General features: G+C 38.5%; 1 protein-coding gene across 1 annotated transcript in view; it reads left to right on the top strand.

The window, feature by feature from the left end:
- PEX5L (peroxisomal biogenesis factor 5 like) overlaps positions 1-25,708 on the top strand; it is a 200,657-nt gene that overhangs the window by 158,763 nt on the left and 16,186 nt on the right. Inside the window, exons 6-7 of the mRNA XM_044669564.1 lie at positions 20,007-20,123; positions 21,752-21,895. Coding sequence (XP_044525499.1) covers positions 20,007-20,123; positions 21,752-21,895 — 261 coding nt within the window. The remainder of the gene's footprint in view (positions 1-20,006; positions 20,124-21,751; positions 21,896-25,708) is intronic.

Here is a 25,708-nt window from a genome sequence, read left to right as displayed (position 1 = left end):
TTCTTTTCAGAAACTCTGGTGTTGAAGGTAACAAGGTGGTGCAGTGGATAGAATGAATGCTAGACTTGGAGTCAAGAAGACTAGAATTCAAAACCCACCTCAGATGCTTGCTAGTTGTGTGGCCCTGGGTATATTATTTCATCTCTCAGACTCAGTTTACTCTATTCATCTGTAAAACTTAGGAAAGGGAAATACTACCACTCACGGGGTTACTATGAGATGAAATGAGATAATGTATTGCAATTGCCTTGCAAACTTTAAAATGCTGTATAAATACTAACCACTAGTATTGTTATTATAGTTATTATTATTGAAATTGCTAGGTAACACAGTAACTAAGAGAGCTGAACTTGGAATCAGAAAGGCCTGCATTAGAAGCCTGCTTCATACACTACTAGTTGTACGATCCTTGAGCAAATCATTTAAACCTCCTTCACCCAGAGCTTTTTCATCTGTGAAATAGGGATTCCAATAACATCTACCTCCCAGAGTTATTGTGAAGATAAAATTAGATAACAGATGTATAGAACTTTGCAAACCTTTAAGCAATATAGGAATGCTGAGATAATGACAATGGTGATGGTAGTGGAGATGACAATAATGGTGGTGGTGATGATGATGATGATGGTGAAAGCAAAGGAGAAAGGGGTGGTCAGTTGAAGCTCTGACTAAAGAGAGTCGGGAGTTTCTGTGGGTTTCACTAATCTAGTTTAATGTTTTCAAGCTCAGATAGAAAGACAGCCACTAAACGATATGCAAAAGATACAGTAGGAAACCACACAGTAGCATTATCTATGTTTTGTTGTATTTTATCTGTTTCCTTAAATATTTCCCAATTACACTGTAATCTGATTTGAGCAGCACTCAGAAGTATTATGGCCCTTGTGCCTGCAGACAGCATGCTTGATACTTCTGATCTAGAGGATTCAGTTCAGTATAATCCAGACTGAACTGTTTTCCAGCTCCAGGAAAGGGGAGGGAAGGGAGAGAGGGAGACAATTTGAATCATATAGCTTCAGAAAACTTATGTGGAAACTTATTATATGTAATTGGTAAAATAAAATATTTTTAAATAGAGGATTCAGTTCAAAAAATGTTTATTTTGTTCTCTTGGTATGCCAAGAACTGGGTTTGGCTCTGGGAAACAAAGACCAAAGTAAAACACCTCTTGTCCTCAGAGAACTCATCTTCGTCTGGAAGGAAACAACAGATGCATAGAAAAAAAAGTTAAAATTTATACAAAGTGATTTTGTATATAGGAAGAAGTAAGTAGCAACTGATTCAGGATCAGCTTCCTAGAAAAGATGTTTTTTTCTTGACTTGATTTTTGAATGAAGTCAAGGATTGAATGAGCAGATGTGAGGAGGAGAGCATTCCAAAGCAAGAGATCAACCTCTACAAAAGCCAGTGATAGACAATAAAATGAAGTGTACAAGGAAAAGCAAACAGGCCAATTTGACTAGAACCCAGAGTTTATGTAGAATAATGATATGTCTTAATCCCATCAAGGGCTTTCAAAGGTATATGGAGGAGGGTGCATTTTTTCTACACACAAGAGGAAGCTATCAAAGTTTGTTGATCAAGGGAGTGACATGTTCAGAAATATGCTCATGTTTGACCTATGCAGAGGATGGATCAGAGAAGAGAGACACTAGCATGAAGGGGGAATCAATAGGAAGCTGTTGCCAAAGTCCTAATGAGGAACTGAACTATGGTGGTGGCTGAGTGAGTGGAGGGAGAAGGGAATATATTAGAGATGTCAAGGAGGCAGAATCTCTAAGACATGGCACCTGATTGGCTATGGGAGAGAAAAAAGAGGGAAGCATTACCATTGACTCCAGAGTATGTAAACCTGAGTCCAGAGTGACTACAAAGATGGTGGTTCCCTTTACAGAAACAGAGAAGGAATGGAAAGAGGTGGGTTCTGGAGAAAAATCAACAAATTCTATTTTGGACATGTTGAATACAAAAGGTCTACAGGATAACAAATTGGAAATAGCTGATAGGGAGTTGATAATACAGGATTTCAGGAGAGAAGAGAGAGGTGGATATTGTTGTTCAGTCTTTTCAGTTATGTCTTACTCTTCATGACTGCATTTAAAGTTTTCTTGGCAAAGACACTGAAGTGCTAAGCCATTTCCTTCTCCAGCTCATTTGACAGATGAGGAAATGAAGGCAAACAAGATGAAGTGACTTGCCCAAGATCACTCAGCTAATAAGTGCCTGTGGCTGGATTTAAACTCAGGTCTTCCTGACTCCAGACTTGGTGTTGTATCTACTACACCACCAAGCTGCCCCAAGAGCTAGATATATGAATCTGAGAATCATCTGCTGCCCACATAAATGCAATGTTTTGCATGCCTCTGGATTATAGCTACTTTGAAAATATACTTTAAGATATATGAATAATTCCCCATTCCACATAAGAAGCTCCACCAAAAAGCGTTCACTTCATGAAAACATTAGAAATGTGTATCTACTTAAATTTTATTTACTTGTTGCTCTGCATCTATGATTTTTTTCAATGTAAAGAACTTCCTTGTGTGGAAATTCCCCCCACTAATGCAGATTGGCAACTCATTTGTAACATCATTTTATATGGATACCTTTATAGTTTTTTTAATGTGTTCCTTAGGCTTTTGGCAGAAATTTGAGAGCATCCATTGCATAGCTGTGTCCAACCTTGCCTCTATAATCAAGTAATTGAAATCAGAAATAAGAGCAATATAAATTCTTCTACAGGGCTGCATTGGATTATGTTGAACTGAGTGATAAAAGTCATGAGATTTCTCTGGTGCCAACCTTTTGCATATCCAGCACCTGGCACATAGGATGTGATTAATAGATGCTTGTTGACTGACTATACTAAGTGTTAGGGACATGTTGAAAAGGCTGAAATAGCCCCTGCCCTCAAAGAACTTACATTCTAATGGGGAGACAAAATAGTGCCCGAACTGGTAGGTCTTAATAAATTCTTTTTGACTTAGCTGACACCTTGGCAGGGTATTCAAGTTCCAGGTTCTATTTTGTGTCTTCTCCTTTTCTCTATTTTGGTGCTGGGTATGGGGTGTTGGGTGCAGCTATTAGATGACTGGCATTTCCAGTGCCACAATCTTTGGCCAGGAAAGACATTTTCCAGCCCTCTCCAAATTAATACAGAGGAAAGTCAATAAATCAAGACAGAACAGAATCCAAGACAATTTCTGAGAACTAAACAAAATCAATTAAATAAAACTGAGAATTAAACAAAGACATTTGTGGGTGTTTTGGCAGCTTCCTGGTTCCCAATAGCATCAACAAGCCAAATATTAATCAGAAGGTATCATAACCACCTTTTCCTTCCCATCTCAGACACACTCCCCAAACTCTGGGTTGCTATGTTCCTGGCCACTCTTCAGAATCCTCTCTCTGTGGTTGAGTCAGCCTTCTTAGTTTTGATGCCAGAAAAAGCAGCTTCAACCATTTCTCTTCCTAAGGCTCATAATAATACAAAATGGATCAAGGGCTGGGTCTTCATCTAAATTTCCATTTCTTCTATCACTGTAACTGTTAAGTCAGCCAAGATAATATTGACATTTCTAAAACACAGGTTTGGCCATGTCACTCCCATACTCAAGAAACTTCAATAGTTTCCCATAGAATCTAGGAAAAAAATACAAACTCCTTTGTTTGGTAATTAGAGCTCTTGGGAATCTGGTGCTAACCTATCTTTTACCATCAGATTGCATGACACCTCTTGAGCATTCTATACTCCTGCCAAATTGGCCACCTTATTGTGCCTTGTATTCAACATTCTTTCTCTGATCTCCAAGCCTTTGCACAAGATATTCCCCTTGAGATCTCACCTCACTCCGTCCTTGGACTACTTGCTCCCTTAAGGGCCTATTTCCAAAATTTCTTTAACCAAATGGTTGAAGAGACCAAAGGCTGCCTATGAAAGACCATTCCAGATTTTCCTAATTATTATTTGGCCCCCCAAAACATTATTTTGAATTTATTTCCACCAATTTTGCAATTTTGTATGAATGAATTATCCCCCCCTCCCATAGTGGAATATAAGTACAGATGCTGTGTTATGGGGCACTTGTTAAATTTACATTTGGACTAGAGAAACTGGGTAGTATAGTGGGTAGAGCCCTAGATTTGAACTAATGGAGGCCTGCATTCATAGCTTAGCTCTGGTATAATGAGCTGTGTGACCTAGAGAAACTCATTTAAACTTTCTGAATCAGTTTCCTCATCTGTCAAATGAGAATAATAATACAGCTAGTAGAGGACAACTGAGTGGCTCAGTGAATTGAGAGCCAAACCTGAAGAAAAGAGGTCCTAGGTTCAAATCTGGCCTCAGAAACTTCCTAGCTGTATGAATTTGGGCAGAAGAGTAGTAAGGGCTAGGCAATACTCTTCTGCCTTGGGACCCATACAAGACAGCCCTCAGATAGAAGGTAAGGATTTTAAAAAATTATACAGCTAGTATTTTCCTCCTTTACAAGGAATTTGTTAAGAGGCTCAAATTGAGATGAGATACATAAAGTTCTTTGAAAATCATTGTCAGTTATTATTACTTGGGAAAGGGGACCCTAAGATGAAACTGCCATCCAATTGGAATTATCCAATAAAATAATCAATAAATTTTTCTTTATGTTTAAATAAGTTCTTTTTCAAAGGCCTTTTAAAGTTATTTTTTCAAGTGACACTAAAACTCTTCCACTAAAGTATCCAGAAGAGATGACCAAGATAGAAAAGGCCCAGAGTTCTTGTAAAATGATGACAGGTTGAAGGAATTGGGACTGTTTAGCTAAGAGAATGGAAAATTCAGCAAGGAGGGTGGATAAGGGTGAGGACATATTAGCTGTCTTCAGATATTTGAGGAGTTGTCATGTGGGGGAAAGACTGGGTTTGTTCTGTGTGGCAGGGCGTAGTGAATTGATTTCTGTCTTCTAAGCCTAAAAGACCTAAATTCAAGTCCTACCTCTGACACATTCTGGCTATGTGATCCAAGGTAAGTCAGTACTCTGGGAAGCTCTCTTAAGACTTTCAAGTTGGAGATAAGATGCCAACCTTCATTGGAAGAAGGCATTTCCTCACTAGAGAATTCTCTATACTGAAGAAGCCAGAGGTCCATTCCCCCTCCCCTAATCCTGCCTGGCCCTGAAGGACAGAATTAGGAACAATGTATGAAAGGAGCAAAAAAGTGAACTTTTGTTTGACTTATAGACATCCTTTCTTATAGAGCTATCCAAAGGTGGAATGGGCTACCTTGAGAAGTGGTGTCTTTCCCCTAACTGGAGGTCTATAAGCAAAGGCTGAATGATCATTTGTCTAGTCAGGTGTACTGTTGAAGTGAATCTCTAATAGGTTTGAATTAGATTAGAGATGCTCTAAGGTACCCTGCAGTTCTGAGGGTATGTGATTCTGTAAGCCTGAAAGACTATTCCAAAAGAATACAGAGCCCACTAGGTCCTACCAAAATAGAAAAGACCTTTGGGACAGCCCTGGTGTATCCATCATCCAAGGACCAGCCTAGCTAAGTTAAAGAAAGCTTCTCTCATTAGCCACAGAATTTTTCAACAGTCAAAACCCCCAAAAGTAATTTGTGAAGGAGTAGCAAGATTGAAATCTGCTTCAGTGAAGAGAATGCCCATATCTAAGAAATCTCAGGTCCTTAGAGTAGAAGGATTGGAGTATTATAAAGCTAAAAGGAGCATGTGATTTGCTTTCTCCTGAAGAGTTGTCTATCTTCCACCAAATTGTTTTCCTTCTTTTCCCCAGACCACACAAAAGATTCACTATGATACTGATTCTCAGAGAAATTGTCCTGTACAAAGAGCCATGTTGGTTAATTAGAGATAAGTTTCTTTGGGTGCAAAAGATCACATAAGGTCATGCCATCCTTGAGAAACTCTCATCCTCCTGTTGTTGCTCCTAAGATATTTACATCACAAGTTTTTCATCACCAATCTGAACTTAACTCTATGCCCAGACAAAACACTTTGTAACACTGACTTGTTTTTTTAAAAAACCAAGCATCTCTAGTTTCCCCATTACTCACTACTGTTGTTAAGCATGATAGAAGGCAAAAATGTTCCTAAGTACTTAGAAATCATGCAACTGGTCATATAGGGTTCAAGTCACAGTAGCCCAAACTCTCAGAATTGGAGAGATTTCAGTGGCCATGCTTGATTAGAAATTCCCTCTACAACACCTTGAACAGGTGGTCATCCATCCTTTCCTTGAAAACCAATGAAAGGGAGGACTTCAGGAAGAAAAGATGATGCCCTCCTGAGGCAGACTATCCTATTTTTAGATAATTCTCATTGCTAGCAAGTGTTTCCAGACCTCAAACTCAAGTTTACTTCTTCCACCAATCCACCCTGGTCCTGCCCTCTGTGATTAAATGAAACAAGACTAACCCCATTTATATCTCAAAGCCTTTGAAATAGTTAGACATCTAATCTTGTCTCCACTGGGCCTTCTCTCCTTCAAGCCAAACAATCCCATGTCCTCCAACAAATAATACACTTCCCAAACTACATCTTTACTGCTCTACTCTGACTGTTATCTCTACCACATCCCCACCAAAAACTTGGAATTTGTCCCTTGGCTCTTTAGCTCCTGTAAATGAGTTTTTCTCTTATCTTACTGGAGCCCAGATCTTCAAGCCACTTCCTAGCTAGCTCCATGCCATGTCCCTTTCCAAATACTTTTACATAGTGTTTTCCACCATTGAATGCAAGCTCCATGTGGATAGGGGTTGCCTTGAATGCTTGTATTTGCTTCCTCAGTGATGAACAAAATAGTTGGTATGTTCTAAGTGTTTAACAAATGCTCTGTAACTATAGAATGAATTTGAGCCCCTTTCCCATCATGTTTCCTTCCTAAAATCTGTTGCCCAAAATTGAATATAATCAATCAGATATAGCCTGTCTAAACCAAAGGGTAACATAACTAGTACTACCTTATTCTTGGACACTATACCTCTCTTAATGAAACCTATTGAGGGATTAGCTTTTTTGGTTCCCATTTTGTATCATTGATTTATTTGTAGCTTACAGGCCAGCAAACCTCTCAGATTTTCTTCACATAATTTATTGTTCCCCATTTTTTCTTTTGAAGTTGATTTTTTAAATCTAAGAGTATAACTTTACATTTATTCCTATTAAATTTTATCTTACTAGATCTAATTTAATGTTCTAACTTATGGAGAAGTAGGTCCTAAATTTGTTATCTAGTACATTAATTACCCTTCCGATATTTGTGTCATATGCAAATCTGATGAGCATGCTATCAATGCCATTATCAAGACTCAAACTCCCACAGGTCCAGGTATCTAGGAGGTGAGAAGGTGTGGGTGACTAAGACTAATGAGAACAGTCAGGGTTCAGGCAGAGCCAGGCAGGCTTCATGAAGACTGCTCTGGTCTGCCTCCAGTAAGATTTATTTTTATACACTTTGAGATCACACATAAGGTTGGCATGGAAATTCATTTTCAACATACATCTTTTCTTGGAGATAATGAATTAAGTCATACATTAACTTTGTTACAAACAACTCTTCATTCTCCAGTAACTTTCAATATTTGTCAAGGGTATGTTTGGCTTGTGAGATTGATACTATGGGTATTATTATCCCTATTTTAAAGATGAGGACTAGACTCATGCAGATAAAGTGATTTGTCCCAGGTCACATATATAGTAAGTGTCAGACATGGATTGTGAATCACGGTTCAGCCAGTTTCAAATGCACCCAGCATTGTGATCACATACATTAGAAGTGTCAAACATGCAGCCCATGAACAGCAACATGCCCAAGTGATATTCTAAACCAATATGCTACCTGCAGGGATCCTCGTTTATGAGTGGTCAGTTTCCATTTGATTTTGACACCACTAACCCATAATCTCCACCACCCACTCACAAGAGATTTTGAATCTAGTGAAAGATTTTTGTCAAGGAATTTATCTTATGATTTATTATTTCAACAAGAGTGAGATCATGTACAAAAGCCAAATGACCCCTAGGTAAGAAATCTTCTCAGGTGACCTCCCCACCACTGATAATTAATTTACTTTCTGAATACATTTTGTGAGGTTCACACTAGGTGAATGTTATTTGTGCACTGAAATCTGATGCATTTGTTGACTAGAATATATGAATAAGTAGTTATTAATGTTGACAACCAGCACAAATCAAAAGAGAATTGTATCCTCTAAGTAACAAACGTTGATTAAGCATCTACTATACACTAAATACTGTGCTGACTATGCTGTGGACATAAAGGCAAAAAATAGCCAGCCCCTTCCAAGATTTTACATACTCTTGGAGGTACAATATGTGCTGTAAGATTTAAATTAATATCAATTATTATATTTATATATTGTATATATTATATATATAATTTATAATATCCAAGTATTATATTATATAAGATTTAGTAATCACTTGAAGTATAAGAAATAAAAAATAAAAATACAAAGCTTAAGAATGACCATGTGAGTTAACTTTCCTGCCAAGCTTTCCACCCAGCCTCCACAGCCACATTCTGGGAAGAAGAGAGAGAGAGGGTGGCAGGGTTACATTCAAATATATCCTCCTTACGTATATATGCATGCAGTGTTTGCAATCAATGTGAGCACGCAAATGGGATACTGTATAAGAGAGTCCTGGGAAGCAAATTCTATCCACACAATCCCCCCCTGTGATTCCATTGGGAAAAAAGCATGTGGAAATCTCCCATATTTACATGATTACTTTCCCCAATGAATCAATACACACAACCAACTTATATCTCTAAAGATCTTTAACTTGCACTTCCTAAGGGGAAATTACAATAATTTGAAGATGAGGGAAATAAAAGAGAAAGAAAACAAAACCAATGAGTGCATTGATAAAAAGCCAACCAGGGGGCAATCCCCTTTGGCATAAGACTGTACATTCAAAATAAATGTGTTCAGCCACCACAGTTCAATGGACTACAACCCAAAGTTCATTCTGGATCTTTTGGTACAGTGTGTGGTTTCTGCAGGCTTCTTTATGGCACCTTCTCCAAACAGTTCACTTTCTTGATTTGGAGAGGTAGCAAATTTCTTATCCTAAAATTACTCTCAAACAAGAAAAATGTTTATAAATCTAGAATTTTATGACAATAACACAGTACACAATTAAGAAAATGCATACAGATAAGACATTTTATAGGACAGTAAAAGCTGAGTGAATAAAGGCATATCTTTTGTAAGAGATGGCACTTACCTGGGTTCTAAAAGATTGAAATGAAGAGGGAAAATATTCCAGACACTGGAGACATTCTGTCCACAGGCACAAACTTGATGGAGTATTGTATACAGGAAGAAGCAAGTGGACCAGTTTGACTGAATTTAGAGTATGTGATTGAAAGTAATGGAAAATAATCCTGGAAAGGCAAGCTGTAGCCAAGCTATGAAGGGATTTAAATTCCAAAGAAAGAAATTTGTATCTTATTTCAGAGGCAAGAGAGAATCTTGGGTGAAGAAAAGACATGGTAAGACTTGTGCTTTAGAACATCAATTTTGCAGCTCTATGGAGAGGGGATTCGATTGAGGAGATATTCAAGGCCAGAAAACTAATTAGGAGGCTATTATACAAGTCCATGTGAGAGTTAACCCAGCTATAGCCAGACACCATTGATCATCTAGTACAACTAACCCAAAGGCAGATATGTTTCTCAGGAGGAAATGGTATATCTTCTGAAGACTCGCTTATTCCATTCAATTAAATTCAGACACAAACATTTATTAAGTATCTACTTTGTCACAGATTAGCTGTGTAAACCTAGGCAAACTACTTAATCTATGTGGATTTGTATATGGTTATATATGTATATATTGTTTCCTCCAAGAGAATGCAAGATTCTTGAGGGCAAGAACTGTTTCACTTCTGTGTTTGTAAATCAAGAGCCTAACACAGTGCCTGGTCCATGGTAGGTGCTTAATAAATGCTTTATCAATTAACTAATTGATAAAGCCCCAGTTTTCTCATAATTCTTATAATGACATCATTGTTATGAAGTACAAATTGATAATGTTATGTAAGTATTGTGCAAACTTTTAACCACTGTGGAAATGACAGATAATTTAACTATTATTCCATGTAAGGTTCTATGATAGAAAATATAAGCTGTCCAGTCTTTACCAGCTATACCCAAGCCCAGCTTGAGAGTAACCTCTGTCCAAGGTACTAGTACCATCAATGTATTCCACTACATTTTTTAAAGCTTTTCACTGATTTGACTGCAGACATTTCATATGCCACAAACCTAAGCTCATAAGAAAATGTTCTTTTACAGAGGCACAAGGATCAACCAATACTTTCAGATGAGCCCAATTCAATGTGTGCCACTAGATTTTATTCTTCATTCTTTAAGGACCATCACTCATTCTTCCATTTCTCTAGCCACTGTGCCAATGAGAAAGAGGTGGGCTGGGAGATAAAAAACAATCTTGGATTTTCTCTCTAGGAAACCATTCTTCAGTCCCCAATATCCAAAGAATTCTTACAAAATTTTCAATATCATTATTCTAATATCTATGCCTGTCCTTTACTCCTCCTCCCATGGTCTCCCATCTTTCTTTAACACTATATTCTATCATTATCCTACTGGTAAACCACTGAGCAAGAGCTGCTGACTGTTCTCCCTATGAACCTTACAGCCACCTGCCTGTGCTGGCCATTTTGATTAAAGAAATGAGTGATTCTATCCCAGAGGAAACTGGAAATTTTGATGAGAAGCAGGAGCCAGAAGCATTACTATTATTGCTATTATTATTCATTTTCAAGCTGTGCTTTCTCCAGGGGGTGTTTGAGAAATTTGTTTAGCTAGAGTGTCTATTACAACCATGCTGGGATTTTCTTTTGAATTTTCACAATTATTTACTTTAGATTTAAGAAAAGGAATGATGCCGATTAAAGTTTATGTCCTAGAGAGATACAGATAGCAGCAGGAGACATGGGTTCAAATCCCACCTCTGACATTTACTAACTATACAATTATAGGCAAACTATTTAAGTTCTATGAATTTTAATTTTCCCATCTTTAAAGTGTGTGAGTTGGAATAGATGGTCTCTCTGACATACATTTGACTCTAAATCTATGATTCAATAAATTGGGGAGGGGGTATTCCATTGAATATTGCTTTGGGATTGTACCTATGATTTCAGAAATTTCTGGTTAGTAAACTCACTTTGTTGATGCAGAATTCAGAGTATATGCTCTAAAAATAGTCTTAAAGAGATGTCTGAGGTATTGAGATGCTGAATGATTTTCCCAAGGCCACACTTAATGACTTGTGTTCAAGGCCAGCTTTCTATCTATAATGCCAAAGTGCTATTTGAGATAGCAGTTATGTATTGAGTACCATTCACGTGCAAGATGCTGGCCTGAGGGCTAGGAGATGATAAGATGAACAAGATCATAATATCTGCTTTTAAGGAGTTCACAGCATGATAGAGGCAATGATATCAACAAAAGTATATAAATGACATGAAATAAAACACACAACAGGACATGATGAGGGAAGAGGTATAAAGTGCTGAGAGAGATGACTTCTGATGCCCCATTAGTATTATCAACAAGTCACAGAATCATAATATCTCAGAGCTGGAGAGAACTTCAGAACTATCTGTACCTAACTGAGGTTCTCCCAGCAATACTCTCAACAAATGGTCATGCAGACTCTGCTTAAAGACCTTCCATAAAGGGGATTCTGCCACATAGAGGGTAAGCAATCCCACTCTTGATTGCTCTAATTATGCAACAGTTTTTCTGACATTGAGTCAAATCAGCATCTGAAATTTTTACTCATTGTTCCTACTTCTTTGGAGTCTATTTGTTCTTGAGTCATATCAGAAGTATTTGACTTTTCATGACCCCATTTAGAGTTTTCTTGGTAGAGACACTGGGGTGGTTTGCCTTTTCGTTCTCCAGCTCATTTTATAAATGAGGAAACTAAGACAAAAAGAGTTAAGTGACTTTCCCATAGTCACATACCTAGTAAGTATCTAAGAATGGATTTGAATTCACGTCCTCCTGAATAAAGACCCAGTGCTCCTTTCATAGTGCCACCTAACTGCCCTGAGGCCAAGTAGAATGTGTAATCTCCTTTTCATGAATCAGTCTTTCAAGACATTTCTCATGCCTCAATCCTGCCAAGTATTCTCTCCAGTCAGACAATCCCTAGTTCCTTTGATCAATCCCTTTATGGCAAGAACTCAAGGCCCTTCCTGATCCTGATTGCCTTTGTATGCATGCTCTCTGGCTTGCCAATGTCCTCCATTCAATATGGTGTGTAGAACAAAACATGATATTCCATAAATGGCTAAACCTAAAGATCATCAGTTAATTATTAAAATATCTGTGTATCATTTTATTTTTATTTTATTTCATGCCATAGAGCATATAGAGCATGAATTTTTTCCCTAGATCTGAAAGATGTTTTTGGCTCGTGCAGATAGAACATGTTTAGAGTTCAGTTTTTCTTTTTAAGTTTTGCACCCACAATGCCAAAGCAGATTAATAACCAAAGGATTGCTAAAACAAAAAGAATGTGGTCTCATAAAAGCCAGAGCTGCTATACAACCACCTTCTAATATATCGTCTGGTAGCTCATTCCAAAAGGTGTGTTGAACTCATCATGTTGACCTTCCTTTGAATGAATAATCCCAATGGACACCTGTCCCCACTTCCATTTTTTAATTTCTGAGTCAGAGAACTTGATCAGTGATTGAGAGAAAAATCCTTCCACAAGGTGAAATACTGACATATTATTTTTAGAACTTTCATCCTTATTCTCTGTGCTTCGATTTCTTTAGTACTTGATTTCTGCAGGCCTATCTCTAGAGAATTTTATTTCCTGTTTGTCCTCTAAACAAGAAGTGGAAATGACTAAGCTATTGCATAGACAATTCACTAAAAACATATATGAACCAGCTGGGGTGGTTCATGCCTATTTCCCTGATACTGGGAAGGCTGAAGTAGTTGGGTCATTTGAGCTCAGGAGTTCTAAGCTTCAGTGGACTGTCTATCAGGAATCTGTATTAAGTTCAGTATAAATATGGTGGACCTCAAAAGCAGGAGACTGGCATGTTATCTAAGAAAGGGCAAAGTAGCCCAGGTCAGACTCTCAGCAAACCAAAGCTTCTGTGCCAGTAAGCAATGGGGTTAGACACGTGAATGTCCAATCTAGTTCCAGTCTGGTCATGATACAGAGGCCCGGGCAAAAATAAAAATAAAGTTTATATAATAATTAAATGGGCCACAGCCCTCATTCAAATCCATGTAGATATTGTCATGATGTCACATAAGGAACACTGAACACTTAATTTGAAGTACGAAGACCTGGGGCAAATCCTGCCTGCAATGTTTCCTTCCTATGAGAACTTGAGCAAAACTCTGCCCCTCTACAGGTTTCAGTTTTCTCATCTGTAAAATGAGAATATTGACCTAAATGGCAACAATGGCAACTTTCACCTCACCTAAGAGCCTCTTCATGTCTTCAAGTTCAGCCCTTATTTCTCCCACTTTAATTATCTTAATCAACATGAGATATGAAAAAAAGACGTGGTTCCATTTCCAAAATGATATCGCAAAACAGTTGATGGAAAGTAACAAAGTTACATACTGTGATTCAGCTAGAATACAGGTTTAAATTAGGAAATCCATCTTGATTACCCAGAGAGAGATGAAAGTCTTTGAAAATGGTTTTGGCAACAACCAGTGGTGTGTGAGTTCAGCTGTACTAAAGGAAAAAATTAAGTATTGTAGAGTAGATAGAGTGTTCAACTTGGAGTTAATAAGACTGGTTCAAATCTTCCACTCTTATACTTCCTGACTGTAACACTGGGCAAGTCATTCATCCCTCTGAACCTTAGTTTCCTCATCTATAAAGTGAAAACAATAATACTTGCAGCATCTGATTCTGAGACTTAAGAAAAGCATTTTGTAAACTTTAAAGTCCTATGTAAATAGGAGATTTTATTAATTGTAACAAATCCATCTCAAAATGTGCTTAAGGTTTTTGCCAACCCAAGCAACCAAAGACCTCCGTTCCCTTTTTACACCCAAAGTCTCATCACATTAAATGGCTTATTCTCTAGGGAGGAACGAGCCAGGAATAGTTCAGACCAAAAATAAGCAGTCACTCTTACAGGCATGCTAGAAGGCAGCAGAAGAAACCTTCAGCCTAAAGTACCTCTGCTGCCTATTGGTTTCTCAACCTGGAACCTAAGATTGTACTTCCTCCTCTCTAATTCTCTCTTCTCCTAGGCAGCAGGGACACCCATGAGGGGCATCTTTTGAGTACTGAAATGCAATGACTTGACCTGTCTTGCCTACTTCCCCTGAGCCTCCTAAAGTCTGCCAGGGAAACAAAGCCCCTGCAGAATCAGATTTTTAGATAAATGCCATCTCCCACTCCAGTTTTGTTACTGACATATTTCTTTGTGTCTCTCTGCCATCTGTATTTCAATCCCCTCCCTCTCTCTCTGTTTCTCTCTCCCCCCACCTCTGTCTCTCTCCACCCCCTCTCTTCCACTCTGTAATTCATTCTCTGTCAGTCTCTCCTTCTCTCTTCTCACTCTCTCTCCTTTTCTTTCTCTCCCTATTCTCCTTCTCTCTTCTCTCTTCTCTCTTCTCTATCCCCATCTTTTTCTCTCTTTCTTTCCCTCCCTCCCTTTCCCTCTTCCCCCCCGCCTCTCTCTCTCTCTCACACACACACACACACATGCACATAGAGCATATGCTAGTACATGAGAAAAGTAGGGAAATTCAGCTAAGCAAAAGAAATGAAGAGTTCTTTTGTAAATATGCTTTAATTAGCTTTAATAAAAAGAAAAAGAACCACCATCACCCAAAAAAAGTCCAAATTCTCCTCAGAGACAAACAGAGACATCATCNCCTTTCTTTCTCTCCCTATTCTCCTTCTCTTTTCTCTCTTCTCTATCCCCATCTTTTTCTCTCTTTCTTTCCCTCCCTCCCTTTCCCTCTTCCCCCCGCCTCTCTCTCTCTCTCTCTCTCACACACACACACACACATGCACATAGAGCATATGCTAGTACATGAGAAAAGTAGGGAAATTCAGCTAAGCAATAGAAATGAAGAGTTCTTTTGTAAATATGCTTTAATTAGCTTTAATAAAAAGAAAAAGAACCACCACCAACTAAAAAAAGTCCAAATTCTCCTCAGAGACAAACAGAGACATCATCTATAAATGGTAAATATTTCCCACAGTTGGATCATAGGATTTAAAGCTGGAGAGGACTCCAAAGCATAATGTAAAGAAACAAGTGCTGGCTTTGGAGTAAGACAGCCTGAGGTTGAATCCCAGATTTCCCATCTAATAGCCGTGTGACTCCAGGTGATCCATTTCACTTCTCTGGCCCAAATACCTTGGATTTGGATTTCTAAGTTGCCTGGTTGCTATCTTGCTCCTGATTTACTAGCTGTGTGACCTTGGAAAATGCATTCACCCTTCCTAAGTTTTAGTTTCTTAACCTATAAAGTGGGCAAAATAATGTCAGCAGTATTTATCACAGCTTATAGTTGTGAGGATCAAATGTACGTATATTTGCTTTACAAACCTTTAAGAGAGATATAAGTTATTGTTATTATTCTTAAGTATTACTATTCCAGTTCCCCAAAGGAAAGGTAATAATATGCAAGGCAAAGCCATTTAAGGCAAATTAAAATAAGATCATAGATTGTAGGATCATAGATATGGAACTGGCAGAAACCTGACTGATCATCCAATTCAAGACCTTCATTTTACAGATGAAGGAACTGAAGCCCAGAGAGGTTAAGTTAACTTACTTAAGGTCACCCAGGGAGTAAATGCTATAGGTAGATTTGAATCCTCCAACTCTAAATACAATATTCTTTCTTTTGTACTATAGTGCCCAACCTCATTGGCACATAGCTGGCCATTTTAATTCCCTGTGTGACTTTGGCCAAGCAACTGACAAGTGAAAACAATTTGTTCCAAAGGCCATAAAGGAGACTGAAGCAGGTGCTGTGGAATGCTCAGTACTTGGTCAAACTTCAAAGATTCCAAGGTCATCCACTCAATCTCATGCCATTGTCAGTAATCCTGACTTTTGTCTTGTTACTCTGAAAGAGAAAGTGAGGCTGATGACTTTTTACAGCTCTGCTTTCCTTAAATCCAACTCACATGTCTTTAGTTCTCTTCAAAAACTGTGTTTTTGAAGCAGCAATGTGTGCTGCATTGTGCTAAATGTTAGAAGTGCACATAAGAGCTAGCAAGATGTCTCACCAACATGAAACCATCAAACTGAAGCTCTTTGAGACCAGGAATTCTTATTTTTTCATCTTGTCCCCAAGTCCCCAACACAACATAGTGCCTGGCTTATAGTAGGTGCTCAATAAATATTGGGATCAGGGAAGATTTCAGGAAGGAAGTGGGACTTGAGCTAAGCCTAGAAAGAAGGGAATGACTTGGGTAAACAGAGGAGTAGAGAGAGGAAGTCAAGAGAAACAAATTTAAAGATAACCAATGAAAGTATTGATTTGTTAATATATTTCTAAATATTTGAACTACTTGTCACCCACAGAGGAAGTACCAAAGAGATCTATGGGAGTTCCAAGAACAGCCAAGAAAACCATCAATAAATAACTCCTTTTTAGTCATGTCTGGAATTTTTAAAAAGTATATTCAAATATGCTCCACTTTCTCTAAAATTGATTAAAAATAGAAGCGTGTGTTGATTGGGCCCCCAAGAATGAAGTCTAGATTCCAACTCAGGATTGAAATTGATTGCAGTTAGAGTAAACGGCTGTAATTAGATGAAAGCTATGCACCAAACTTTAATTAGTGAGAGGTGGCTCACTTTAAGGGCTAAAAGTAAATACTAATGGGGCTGATTCATGTAGCAGCTTGACAGTCTACCTCAGGTAAGCCTCCAGGTTTGCCCTGTAGGTTCCTTTTGTAAGCCAGCTGCTCTTTTTTCTTAATTATGGAAGATTGAAAAGTGGACATGTCCTCTCCCCATCTACTTGAGTAGAAATCCTGGAAAAGGGGCTCCCACTTTGCTTTAAATAACAAAACATCTCACAAGTGAGAGGCAGCTGCCTTAGAATGAGAGTTGCTCGAAATTACCTGGCAGCTGCTTCTTCTAAGTCAGTAAATATTGTGAGATCCATTGATTGGCTTTCAGAGCTTCTAGTACATTTCTATTTTAGCAGACAAGAAAAGATGTTCCTTTTGGTTACTATCATCTTGTAAGGTGCCAAAATACCTGATTCCCTGTGCCTGCCTATTTTTCTATGATTTTTTTCCTCATTTCATAATTTGTTTCAGAGTCAAAGGGTCCTAACTCTAATGTTCTCCAGACAACATCAAAGTTCTATACAGTAGGGCAAGAGACTTTTAAAAATTCATTTTAAAATGGATTCAATCTTCTAACAGACATTGTAGGGTACATAGCACTTACTCTCTTAAGCACTGGGGTATAATGAAAGGTAAACACAGTCCCCTGTCCTCACAGTTTACATTCTAATGAAGAGACAACAAATAAAAGTATGTTCGTATAAAATACCTATCGCGTAAATGAAAAGTGATATCAGAGGCAACATTTTATTTCAAGGACCTTATTTTGGTGATCTGTAATACTTCAGATCTCTGTTATTACAATAAATTCTTCCCAGAGCCAAATCTAAGGGGAGGCATTGGAGGTTTTGTCCCAGGGTCCTGAAATCTCCAGATCCTGGCTAGTCTTTATACTAAAAGAAGAAACAATTGAGTTTAGCACCTAAGCCAAGTAAACATTTATTAAGCATTTACTACATATGTGCTATCTACTGTACTAGGGACTAGAAATACAAAGGAAAAAAGAGACAGTCTCTGTTCTGAAGGAGTTCCTCCCGCCAGGAGAGAAAATATGTACATAAATGAATATATGCAAAATATGTTCAGTGGTTATAAGGTAAGTTTGGGGGAGAAGAGAGGGTAAAGCAGCTGGGAATATCAGGAAGGTTACATATGGAGGGTATTTGCAGTAATAATTAGTTTAAAATAGTAATAAATAGGAAGGTACCAGATGGTTGACTTTACCCCACCCTCCCCCAACCCAGTCATTATGCCCCAGGTAGATAATTTGCTGCCACCTCTCCCAGTGGTGGCTGCCCCAGCTACAAGCTGTTAGTATCCAGAGTTCTTCCCTGCCCCGCCAACCCCTCCAGAGTCTTGTGTCTTAATGTCTAATTTCTCTTTCTTCAATCTCTCCTCTCCCACCTCCCACTTAACTGAATTTATCTTTTAAAAGTTGATTTAGAGGAGCTTTTCATGCTGTTTGCCTTAAGGGCCAGTATCCTAGCAATAGCTCTGATTATTCCTTGAACATGAGTAGAATTGTTAGCCCTGCAGGCTGGCACTGAATGGAGAGTCTCAAAAGGAGTCTCTCTATACTGCAAGGCAGACTGTTTGTATAGTTAATGGGGAACTAAGGGCCTACATGTGGCCTAGAGCAAAGCACATATGTTGCCTTAGACAGTTTTTTAGAAATTTAATCTGATTAAATAACTATTAAGGGTTGCCTAAAATGGAAGAAGGGATGTTACTTAAGGGCAAAATGCTACCCTACAATAGGATGTAGAAAAGATAGAAGGAAGAACAAGGTATAATTCCACTGATTTTTGTCTTGGTGGCAGCAAAGGGGAACAGTTTATAGACAGTTGGCATATAAGGGAACCTCCTATCTTTATATCACAGAGTTGTAAGAAAGTTTGGCCAACCAATTCAAGAATCTTTTCTTTTTTTTAGTACCAACTAACGACTGCTTCATTTTCCTGATTTTCTCCTTTAGCTGTTATTTGGTACCACTCCCAAAGAATGGGATCAAGTCAATTAGGTATACTAGGGACAACTTTGAATAAGGGGTCTTTTTCTAAAGCTTCACTGTGAGCCAATACCTTAATCCTCTGTCACTGGAAAGATATCTGAGTTCAAAACTTGACTTCTTCTTTGTAGTCATGAATGACCTATGCTGGTCATTTACCTTCTTGAAGCTTCCTCACCTGTAAAATTAAGGAGTGGCACTAGATGGTGTCTGACATCTATCTCTTCCAGCTCTAGCATTCTACAATTCCATGGTCTTCCAGAACAAATGTTCAACAGCTACTTTTTCTGCTTCCCAGAAATAGACTCTATGGAATCCTTGATCTTTGGGTAGTGGATGCTTTCCTATTAATTAAAATGGTCTTTAGCAGTCAAATATTATAGCCATCCAGTTGACTTGGAATCAGAAGGTTTTTAGATCCTGCCTCTGACACCAGCAAGACCAAGGGCAAGTCACTCAACCTCCCTGAGATTCCATTTCTTCATCTGTAAAATTGAAATCACAATAGCACTGATTTCATGGGATTTTTATAATGATCAAATGAGGCAATATACATACGTGTTTTGAAAATTTTTAGGCACAATATAAATACTAAATAAGATTATTGCCATTACTACTAATAACAAGAATAATAATAACACCAATAATATTAAGGACTCACTAAGATAATCCTTTCTCAGAGAGAATGAATGTAGCCTTAGTGGAGAATCCCTTCCATCTCTACCAGGATTATAATTCAACTCTACTTTACAAATTTTCAAATTTCAGCTCTTTAAGAAGTACCTCCTATGTGCCAGATACTGTGCTAGATACAGAATACAAAACCAAAATGAAAACAGGGCATGCCCTCAAGAAGCTCTCATTCTTTAGGGGGAAATAACACAGACCTAGAAAACTAAGTACAAAATACACATGAAGCAATTTCTCAGAGAAGGCCAAACTGTAAGGGCAGTATGTTAACAGAATTGAATACAATGGAGGCACAATAAAAGGAGAGGATGGAAAGAGAATCAGATTTAGGAGGAATGGGGCTGACAAGAAAGGATACAAAGAATAATATATTTCTATTCTAGAACAACCTATTCTACCATCTCCTTAAATATGTCTATATTTCCTCTGTCTCTTTAGTCAGACACAGAGTTTTGGGATAAGATGCAAGCAGAATGGGAAGAAATGGCTCGAAGAAACTGGATATCTGAGAACCAAGAAGCCCAAAATCAAGTGACAATTTCAGCTAGTGAAAAGGTAACTATTGAATGCAGGACCTGAGCAGTACAATCCTTGTTTCTCATCTCTTTTAGCACACATCCATTCAATTCAATGTAATTCAATTCAATTCCATAAGGTATATCTTAAGCATCAGGCTTTGTGGTAGGTGCAAAGGCAAAATCAACACAGATCTTGTTTTAAGGAAGTTTGCATTCTACTAGGAAATGCAACATGAATACAGGCACTTAAATGCAAGAAGAATTGAAGGGTGTGTAGGAGGAATTAGAGATGTCCTCCCAAATGAGGTTACATGTCAACACTCTAAGTTATGCAATAGTTGACCATGATCTGGGAGGAAATTCTGGTATTAAACAGGAAGCCAGCATAGCAATCTGAGCTAAAGGGAATGTTGTTGTCATTGACCTCATCTTCATTTTATTATTGTTTTCTTTAAAAACCCACCCAAAAAAATCATTCCCATTTATGATGGTTACCACACAGGAATTTACCTCTTTTGTTTCATTTCTGTTTGACTGACAGACCTTGGGGCAGCCAAATTATGGCCAATTTGCCTTGTCTTCTGGCTACTCTCAGAGTCCTGACTATTTTTTGAGGCTTAGATATAAGAGAATAAAGATAATTCCACCGTCCTTTTGTCTCCATCCTCTCACCCACCTCAGTCAAACAGGCTCTACATACAAAACACTACTAGTGGCTCCAGAAAAGTTGCCAGTAACTTAGGAAGACTGGTGGTTGGGGATGGTAGACAAGTACCACAAGGAATGTATTCCTCATTTTGACCTTGTATGGGTCACCGAGGTGCTCTTATCAAAGTGTTCTGTCTGCATCTAAAATTTTTTAAAGAAATAAAAGGTCAGTTCCCCAGGGGAATCCTCAGAATTTTTCTTGATAGAAACTCCCAGGAAATGAATAAGTAGAGCAGACAGCCAACTTAGCAACCCACAGATATCTAGGTCTGTAGTTAATGCTTTAAAAAAATACTTTAGATCCAAGTTTCCCCCAAACTTACACAATGTTGCCCATCCTCTGGAAGGAATGTAAACATATTTTGATACTCCAAGGAAGTTATGATCTCATTGGCATGAGCACTCCATTCTCAAGTGCAAATCACATGCCTTTGTACCCTGTGTTGTTTTCATGAACCCTTCACAGTGGATCTGACCAAGGTGCTGAAATCCTCCTCTGACTCTTCTTATTTCACAAACCCTCATGCTTAATACAATGCCTGTCACTAGTAGCATAGTGCTTGGACTGCCCATCTCTTAACTCCTCACCCTTGCAATGTGTCCATCCCACCTCCTTTTCTCACCCAAAGTACATATTCTTGATGAAGACTTTATAATCATTTTTACAGGCAGAGCATACACTCACCATGCCTCTTTCCCTTGTCCTTTTAGCAAGATGCAGTTTAGTTTTCTAAGAGTGAAATGTTCCATAATTCTCAGCCAGACATCATCACAGGTATAAAATACTTCCTTAAAAAATTTACTTCTTCATCAGGAAGTAGTTTAGCATCATTGAAAAATTCATGCAGAGAATTAAGGCCTCTTCTCAGACTTTTTACAAAAGAAAATGTTGCCTCTATCTTTTTAGGAGCTAGATGAATGAATAACTCATTTATTTCTTTCTTCTGTGTGTCACAGGGGTACTACTTTCACACAGAAAATCCTTTCAAAGATTGGCCTGGAGCTTTTGAAGAAGGATTGAAAAGGCTGAAGGAAGGGGACTTGCCTGTTACTATACTGTTCATGGAAGCAGCAATCCTCCAGGACCCTGGGGATGCTGAGGTATCTCCCTTCCTTCTTCTCCAGGGAAAAGCCATGGATGAGGTAGCTGTGGTAGAGTAGAAAGAGATATGTCATTGGTCAGGCATATTGGTCATTGAGCCCTGATTTGAAGTTCCATCTCTGATATACTGGTTATGTGACCTTGGGCAAGTCACTTAACCTGTCACTGACCTATGCCACTCTCTAAAACTACCAATCAGAGCAGGTATTGATCTAGTGGTAGAGGGAAATTCTATCTCCAGAATTCCCTGCACTAATGAATTTACAGGAAAGAAGGAAAGAGGGAGGGAATATAGAAGGATAGGTGCTATTCTGAGGAGAGTATCTTGCCCCTTGAAGTCCTTTGGTGTTTTGAGCTTTTAAGACACAAAGAAAAAGATTTCTCTTAAGTCAGATAGAGTTGTATTGAGAAATGAGATGGGATAGTCTGAGCTACCCATCTGGCAGACTAACCTCAGCACCCAGGATGGATAAACTCTTTTATATAGAGGATAGTAGATCTAGAGTTAGAAGAGACCTTGGTAGTCCTTAAGATAAATTCCCTCATTTTACGAATGAAGGAACTAAAACCTATTGAGGAGAAGAGACTTGCCCCAGGACAACACAGGCAGTAAGTAGGAGATGTAGGATTGGACCATGGTTCTCTGACTCCTGAGAGGGATCTCCCTCCTGTGACATCTCCAACTTTGCAGAATTGCTATTTTTTTGTGCCAAGGGAAGTTCTCAGTGTACTCAGTTAAATGAGACAAATACACAACTACAAATAATCCTCCTAGAAACACTTGGAGTGTCATGCAAGAGGTAGGATGAACAAGCACAAGAGCTGCTAAGTTCTTCTGTATTGAAATTGCCTAAAAGAAATAGTCACAAGGGAACAGTCCTCAGGCTTGGTTATTCAGTGAGTAAGCAGAGAGAACAAAGTCCTTCCTTCTATTAGGTAGAATTTGAACATCTGTCCATAGTGAAGGCAGAAAATGCTTTAAATAATCCTATTGGCTGCGTTCCTGTGAAAGGACAGCATTTCATCAGGGATCAAAAATTAACACGAGGTTCAAGGGGGCTCCTTTTGCTGAGGTCCCGGTTAGTAGTAAAGGAGTTGGGGAATGGCCAGTGATTTCATTAATTTTGGAAATTCCTGGTGCAGAAACTCTATCCAGGAAGGCAAATTGGCCATCCATCTACATCTTAGCTCAGAGAACTGCCTGGATTGCTAAGTACTGAAAATGGCTTCTGCAAAGTCACTAAGTCAGTGTCATAGGAAGGTCTTAAACCCAAATCTACCTACCTCCAATAACTATCCACTGTGGATACTGTGGATACTGACTATGACTTTATCCTGATTACCCCTCCCCCAAACACAAAGCAAAAAAGAATTGAAAACTAAAATATCTGAGGAGAGGAGATCCAAACAAAAATCCTTACAGGTAACACAAAGCTGATGGTCATCAAAGACCTTAGAACTGGAATGCTAATAGTGGTTGGCATATCTGAGCCTCTTTAAGGCTCATAAAACACTTTACATACATTATCTCATTCAATCCTAATGAGAACCCTGTGAAGTAGATGCTATTATCCTCATTTTTCAGATGAGGATACTGAAGCAAACTGGGGTTAATGGCATGCCCAGAGTCATTTAATATATAGTGACTATTTCAAGTGAAATTTGAGTCCAGCTCATCCAGACTCTAAATCTAGCAGGGAATTCATTAGACCATACGATATCTCAAAGAAGCTAGAGAGATTGCATAACCTAACCCCCCCCATATTTTATAGATAAGAAATTGAGGTCAGGGAAATGAAGGGTCCTTTCCAAGGTAAGTGACAGAGCCAGAAGAGAACCAAAGTTTCCTGATCCTTACCCAATGCTCTAACTAGCCAGTAGAAATGGAAAGAAATCTGGGTCTGGGATCAATGCTTCCTCTGACTTTGAGAAAGTGACTTTTCCTCATAGAGCTTAATTTTTCCCATCTATAAAATGTGGGGCTAAGGTCCCCTTCAGTTCTAAATCTCTGATCCCAGAGATAGCCAGTTTCAATGGAGCCAAATGACATAGATATATCCCAAACCTTGGACAATGTCCTTAGGGAGGAGGATGCCACTTCCATTTTGACTTAAGAGGCCCTCCCACTACATTGGAATGGGGATGCCAACATGGAGGTTGTTGTACAGGCTATTTATAAAGGGGGATATGGAGGAATCACAGATCGTCTAGATGGAGAACTTCAGTGGGGGTTGGGGGTAGGGAGAGATCACTCCTAAGCAGGTTTTATTTGCAATGCTGAAGCCCATCTGGCATATACAATAAATAACCTGTGAGGAAAAGGAAGATAAAGTTGTAATTATACTTCAGTGGGAATCTAACTGTTTTGCCCTTGGTTTTGTTGGAAGAGATGTTTATCAGTCTGCTCCTGGGCCAACACTGAGTGAAACTACTGGGGGAAAAATAATCTTCCTGTCTCTCAGGAGGGTTTACTATTTATCTGGTATTGGAGCCCTTTCAAACTTTAACTAGACTTCAACTAAGCATGTGTCCTTCAGAACCCTTGTCTCATAAATGTCTAATTTATCTTTACATTTGATGGCACCTAATTGAAGTTCTCAGAAATCAAAGATAGGGAGGAGCTAGTAAATGGAGAACTGGAATGAGAGAAGCCTTGAAGACGAAATGGGAGACAGCTCCTAATACACAGTATGCTTATGAATATTTTTGTGTGCTGGTTTCCTCATTTGCAAAGGAAGAGCTCCAGATAAGATGATTTTTGAGTCTTAGATTTGGAATTAAAGAATAAGTGTTTGAATCCCAGTTCTGTCCCTTATAAGCTCCTTGAGGGCAGAGGCTGTCTTTTTTGCTTATATTTGTAATACTGTACTTAACACAGTGTCAGGGTAATAATAGCTGGTGCTTAGTAATTGTTTATTCACTTGTTAATTTGACTTTGAGGGAATGACTATGAGTAAGTCATTTCCTCTCACCAGACATCACCTTCATTAACCATAAAAGTAGAACTGATGAGTTCTGTCAATCCCTTTTCTTCCTCTAAATCCTGCTTCTAGGAGTATAATCATCTCTATGATTCTAGAGTCAACAGATATATGAGAGTCAGAGAGACAAAATCAACCTTGACATCAGCAAGATCTGAGTTCAAGTGCTGCTTCTGACATTTACTAGCTGTCTGAGCTTGGAAAAATCACAACCTTTCCAAGGCCCAGGCAATGTTCTTAAACTATATATCAATTGTGGATAAGTTGTCAAATGCATCAATGAAGGTAGTTTCCATACTGGAAACTCTACTCTGAGTAAATCATTGGATTGCACTAAAAAGAAAACTATGTGTGTGTTCTTAGGGAATGTATGAGTATGTATATATCACACATATATAAATATACCTAATTATAGCAATATGCTATATTGTTCCATAAAGATATATATGTGTATATACACATGTAAATGTGTGGGTAGAAAGATAGATACATAGGTAGGTATTTAATCTTCCACTAGACATTTAAAGTTCTTCCTATCCTTTAGTTTATACACAGGGATGTATGGAGTGCTTAGGAAAGACTAGTACCTCTGATAGGAGGTTATATATGCTCCCTTCTATGTGTTATCTCTCCAGTTAAAATGTAAATTCCTTAAAAGGTATAAATGTTCAGTGAGAACTTGTATGAAGTCTTTCCAGGGCTGCTCATCTTTGGTGTTAACTTGAGTTAGAGGGGCTGTCTGCCCCAGGCATGTGACAGCTTCCCCCAGTGGAAAGGACAGATAAGAATTTGCTATGAAGGTAACTGAAGGAGCCACTATGAGGCTCTTAG

The sequence above is a fragment of the Gracilinanus agilis genome, chromosome 3, assembly GCF_016433145.1.
Source record: "Gracilinanus agilis isolate LMUSP501 chromosome 3, AgileGrace, whole genome shotgun sequence".
Lineage (NCBI taxonomy): Eukaryota > Metazoa > Chordata > Mammalia > Didelphimorphia > Didelphidae > Gracilinanus > Gracilinanus agilis.
This window is presented reverse-complemented; position numbering and strand designations above follow the sequence as displayed.